General features: G+C 38.2%; 1 protein-coding gene across 3 annotated transcripts in view; it reads right to left on the reverse strand.

Annotated features, from left to right (window-relative positions):
- Positions 1–4979, reverse strand: part of LOC106868437 (retinoic acid receptor RXR) — a 540681-nt gene extending 535702 nt beyond the window's left edge. For 2 of the 3 annotated variants that reach the window (XR_008265219.1, XM_014913707.2), the window contains exon 1: positions 4113–4975. Coding sequence is in view for 2 of the 3 variants with exons in the window: in XM_014913707.2 (XP_014769193.1) it covers positions 4113–4182 (70 nt within the window). In the remaining variant the exon portion in view is untranslated. Of the gene's footprint in view, positions 1–4112 lie in introns of all 3 variants that reach the window. The other variant, XM_014913710.2, reaches the window with a different exon arrangement.
- Positions 4980–6268: the final 1289 nt, after the last annotated feature.

Below are 6268 nucleotides of genomic sequence, written 5' to 3' on the forward strand. Positions count from 1 at the left end.
AAAGTATATCTTCTGGTCGTGTAATAAATACATCCAAACATAGTGTTTAAGAGGCTAATGAGGTTACTGCTGCTGCTATATATGTATATATATGTGTGTGTGTGTGTGTGTGTGTGTGTGTGTGTGTGTGTGTGTGTGTGTGTGCTGACTGAGTATGTTTTCTAAGACAGTTATTGTAATATTGTTTTGGGTGCACTGTAGATTACGTGTCTGGGTGTTTGGTGGGGAGAGGACGGTAGAAGTAACGGCAGTGACTGTGGTGTCTGAGTGCTTTTACGTGTGTGTTTGCGCGCTGTTTAGCTTTCTTTCAGCATAACTTCTACGTACGCTGTGAATGTTGTGTGGTTGCGTAGTAAGTAATTCCTAGCTGTTTTTGTTGTTGTTGTTGTTGTTTAGTCCCAAGTTAATTCTGATCGATCAAACCATACATACCTCAAGATTTCACCACCCACAATCTCACCCACCTTATAAAATGACAGGGAGATAATTTGACTGTTAATTCTGTCAGAAGACGCAAATATGCAATTCCTAGTATTTTGCAGGGTGTCTTCCGCTAAAATTAGCGGCTGTATAAAGTGGGCAATTCAGTGGATAACGAACTCCCAGTCACAGCAGATTGAAAGAAGAGATAAGAAAAAAAGAAAAATTTTTAAACCCGACTGCGGATTTTAAAAAAACACTGAAATTTTGCTACTTTTCAAAGTAGCTATACATTTTTGTAACGTGTCTATCGCCGAGGCCAACATGGTGATATCTTCAGGACTGTTTCAACCTTTACCGGTTTGTGGGTTTATTTTAGGGGTGAGGGTTATTTTGTAAAATTAAGAGCTACAGTGGAATAGAACTCAATTCATTAGTGCTAATTATTATTATTATTATTATTATTATTATTATTATTTATTAAACCAGTCCCCGAAGATAGACGAAGGAGCAATGTCTACCGGCATGAAATTTTAGGCCAGAAACTTATGGCAGAAAAATGTAAAGAGTCTGCACGCCAATGTCTTGACAATTTCCATCGTTTTAAACAACAGCCACAATATCGATAACAACAGTTTCTACTCAGTTGCTTATCCTGCTAGAAATATTAGTCAAAGAGGAGAACTCTCTTAGATAATGCTTCCGCTAAAAAACGAAAAGATAGGACAGTCATAGCAAGGAAAGCACTGATCCTAGATCTGCTCGATCACGGTTCACCTGGGTTAACCTGATGCTAAATAGCTTCAACTTGAATATCAATAGTTATTATTGTTACTAACTAACACATGTACAAGGCCTGAATTTTGGGGGAAGGTGTTGGTCTATACCAACAACACCAGTGTTTTGACATGTACTCAGTCATATAAACCACATATGGATAAAAGGCAAAGTTGATCTCAACCGGATTTGAACTCAGAATGTAGAGTGACACAACGAAATATCGCAAGACGTGACATTCTGACGATTCTACCAGTCCACCGACTTAACAACAATAATTGTTGTTTCTGGGTTTAGGTACAAGGCGAGTAAGTTTAGGGGCAGTGAGTCCGTTACATTGACTCCAATATTTGACTGGTACTTAATTTTATCTATCTCGAAAGGATGGAAAGGTAAAGCAGACTCGTTGATCCTTCGGTATTGTTATAGAGTGTCTTTTTCAACCTCGCCTCTTCAACTATGCCATGAGGGAAGGTTGTGTGGGTGAATTATGTCATCTATCAATACCGAAGGATTACTTCTGTCCCTCGGCGGCATTTGAACTCAGAAATGTAAAGAACCGGAAGACATACAGCAATAACTACAGCAACAGTAACTGCAATAGCTCTACGCCGACAGCTCAAATATTGAGAGGAAAGAATATTTTAGTATGTAACCTTTAATATTTATCCTCAAGGAACGAGAACTTTTTTAGAGGCTACCAGCAGGAATTGAAACTGGGACGCGGGTTTTCCTTTTAATCAAAACAGCTGTTATAGTAATAATAAAAGTAATTTCTTCTAATTGGCTTTTAAGGGAGGAGATAACCCACAGCATCAACCCAGTACTTGACTGGTACTTTACGGGGGAGTGAAGGGTGAAGTCGAGCCCATCGTTTCTAATATACGTGCTAAGTCAAAAATATAGGCGAGGGGTATAAGCGATTAAATCAACCCCAGTACTTGACTGGTATTTTATTGGCTTCGACGGGATTTGAACTCAGAGGATAAAGAACATAAACTAAATACAGATTTTACCAATCCACCGCGCTTACATATTGACACAAGGCTAAAAATCTGAGGGGAGGGTACACTTGATTATATATATCAACCCACCAATATTTTTGATTCAGTTTTATCGACCCTGGAAAGACGAGAGGCAACGTTGATCTCGCCGTGATTTGAACTTTGAGCACACACACACACACACACACAAACGCCGGTATGAATACCACAAGCATTTACCGGCACTCAACCGATTTTGGCATCCTACCACCCGCCTTAAAAAAATAATTATAAAAGGTTTCTTATCTCATTGTTTACAAGTATATAATGATAAGGACGCCGATAATATTGTGAATGATAATAGTGACGATAATGACGACAACAATGACGATGATAATATGGTTTACGATAAGGTTTTAACAATAATGATGACATTCGTGATGACAACGACAATGATTACGGTCATGGATGAGGATGCTGGAGAATGACAATTACGGTGAAGACGATTGAGACGGTGATTACGATTCTAATAGATGATAATTTTGTTTTATGATAATGAAGATTATTGTGGTGATGACAACGACGACAAATGGTAATGATAACGATGAGATGGTGGTGGAGGATACCATGAATGATGATGATGAGGATGACAATGAATATGAATATGAAAATTACAATGGTGGTGGTGGTGGTGGTGGTGGTGATGATGATGATGATGATGACGACCACATCGACGATGAGACAACTGTAATATGTCATCAAGAAACAACAACAAATAAAAGTTGAAGAACAATCATCGCCGCATAACGAGTATTTCCATGGACAGTAGTAGTAGTAGTAGTAGTAGTAGTAGTAGTAGTAATTGTAGTTTGAAGGAAGTTGTGAAAATATTAAGACTAAATGTATATATACACACCTACACAAACTCATACAAACACACAGAAAGACACCCATATGTATTTGTGTGTGTGTACATACATACACACACACACACACACACACACATATATATATATATATATATAATTATTACAAATTAAAAGGGTAAAGGATTATCATATATATATATATATATATATATATATATATACATGTGTGTATGTATATATATACATATACACGTGTGTGTACATATACATATATATACATATACATGTGTGTATATATATATATATATACATATGTGTATATGTATCTGTATACACATATGTATACACACACATACACACATGCATGTGTATACACACACACACACACACACACACACACATATATATAAAGGCAGATGAGTGGATAGCCGGATAGTTCCGAATTCAGGTTTACTTACCAAATAAAAACGGGAGTCTATGGGTTCGACAATAATTTAGAAGTTCGTGCCCAAGTATGGCCCCAAAACAGTGATAGGAACCATAACACACACGCGCACACACACACACATATATATATATTATATATAGTTACACGGACACACTCGTACACACACACACACGCACACATGTTAAGGTATGTCATCAAGGGCATTTTCTGGACTGTGACACTGATGATGATGGCGACCACGATGTCACTCGCTTCATTTTGCGTAATGTTTAGGTGGTGTTGATGTGACATCTTCGCTTTAATAAACTAATTTAACGCGATACGCGCGCGCACACACACAAAAGACATGAATGAAAAAGTATTATAAAAATTCGACACGTAACTATATATTTTTGCAGAGATAGATAGATAGAAAGATAGATAGAATAATATACAACTCTGAAAGAGAGAAAAGAACATGTAAACACTATATATATATATATATATGTATATGTATATATAAATCAATATTGAAAAAGAAAGAAATTATGAAAATATAACCGAATGCAAGAAATACAAAGTTGCCGGTTTTAAGAAGGAAAGAAAAAAAAAAAGGAATGTTTTTTAGTGTCTCACCTGTAATACTGGGAATCCATAAGCCGTAGAGACTACTCTCAGTTTCCGTGGGTTTGCGGTTAGCCACCATGTTAGCAAAAAAAAAAAAAAGTAACAACAACGACGACAAGAAGTGTAGCCCAGTACAACAACAACAACAATAATAATAAACACCAACCACACAGTAAACAATAAACAGCAGTTAGAGCCCGATACAAGCAACAGCTTCAGCAAAACTTCTCCAAGTAAACTAAGTCACTCAGTCCGTCTCCTCTTCCTCTCACACTGTGTTATTGTTTTTTCTCTCCTTCTTCTTCTTCTTCCGTTCCTCTTTCTCTTTCCTTCCTTCTCTCTTTTCTCTATCTCTCTCTGTCTCTCTTACGTTCTTTCTCGTTTTCTGTCTTCCTCTACTTCTGTCTTGCTTTCTCCTCCTACTTCTTATCTGTCTATCTTTTTCTATCTCCCACTATATGTGTGTATATGTTGAAAAGGCTAGTTTTTAACCCAAGACTGGCCTAAAACATTGTTGTTTTGGTATTGTCGAGAATTGTGGGTCGGCGTGGATCATATAATTTGTTTGTTGTAACGTTGTCTCTGTGTTTTTCTTCTTCCGTTTTACGTTTCGCCTTATGCTGTGTTTGTATATTTGTTGTGAAGTTTTTGTTGTTCTAGAAAGTTAAGTCCACTACTTTCTGTTCACATCTCTTCTAAAAACAATTTTGGGTGGGTTATAGGTCGGTCGACTTTATCTGCGTGGTTTTGTGTAGACGGTGACGGCGACGACGACAAACAGTAACACTAAGGTGGCGGTAGCGGTGGTGTCAGCATCGTTATAGCTAGCAGACGTGATGACGACGGAGGTGATGGTTGGCGATTGTGGTGGTAGTGGTGCTGGTGCTGGTGCTGGTAGGAGTAGTGGTGGCAGAGATGGTGACGAAGGTTAAAAGTAGAAAGAGCTAGTGTGAGAGGTGGTGGAAAAAAAAAGACAAAGAGAAAGAAAGAGGGAGGGGGAAAAAGTGAGAGTAAGCTTATACAGTCTGAGTTGATGGTGGCGAGATAGGTCGGCTGACTGGTTGGTTGGTTTGTTGGTAAGTTTGGAGAGAATTGCTGGTGCAGTGAGAGAGACAGATAGAGAGAGAGAGAGAATGGTGAGAGAAATAAGAAGAAGAAAAAAGAGGGGAAAAGATGAGGAATGGGCTGAGCGAAAAAGATAAGAGAAGGGCTTATTAGTGTGAGAGGAATAGTTAGAGAAATGAAAAAAAAACACGGTATATAGTTAGAAAGTGAGAGAGAAAGAAGCGAAGGCGGTTAAAGAGAGAGAGAGAGAAAGAGAGAGAGAGAGGATTGCCGTCGTGGTGACGGTTTTACTATATTTCTTGCAGTAGTAGTCGTTGTCATACTAGTCAGAGCTACAGTAGGTGTTGTAGGGGTGTATGGTACTGTGGTACAGTGTGATTTGGTGTGTTGGTAGTGCTGGTAGATTTATAGAAGGCGGCTCCGAGGAGATTGTTCAGGTTAGTTTTTGAGACTCTGTGTGTGGATACATGTATCATGCATACACACATACAATGTATGTGTGTATGTATGTATGTACTTACGTGTTTGCGTGTGGCGAGAAAGAGCGGTATCACAGAGGAACCATAAGACGCAGGCATGGCCGAGTGGTTAAGACGAACGCTTTGCAACTGAGGTCCATGAGGTCCTGCGTTCGAACCCACTGCCTGCTGCATAAGCAAGTGTGTATTTTACCATTACAACGGATCGATCCAAAGGCCTGTGAGTGAAGCTAGGCAGATGGAAACTGTGCAGAAGTCCTAGGATAACTTATACCTGTAATTCAAATGTGGTTCGGGCCTTGTCTGTCATACTTGCTACGTTGACTCTGCCTGAGGATTACTTTATAGAAACATGTGTATGCAGAATGCTCGGCTGCTTAACACTTAATAATTCAATTTGTAGCTTCTACAGATGTTCATAACCGACACGACACACACTCACTTACTCGTACACACACACACACACACACATACACACAAAATGTATTAATTCAATATATTATCTTCATATTTATTCATACCCTATTACTTTATACTGGATATGGTATATTTTATAACTTCTTCGGACAACTATACATACATACATACATATATATATATATATATATATATATATATATA

This window comes from Octopus bimaculoides, chromosome 1 (assembly GCF_001194135.2).
Source record: "Octopus bimaculoides isolate UCB-OBI-ISO-001 chromosome 1, ASM119413v2, whole genome shotgun sequence".
Lineage (NCBI taxonomy): Eukaryota > Metazoa > Mollusca > Cephalopoda > Octopoda > Octopodidae > Octopus > Octopus bimaculoides.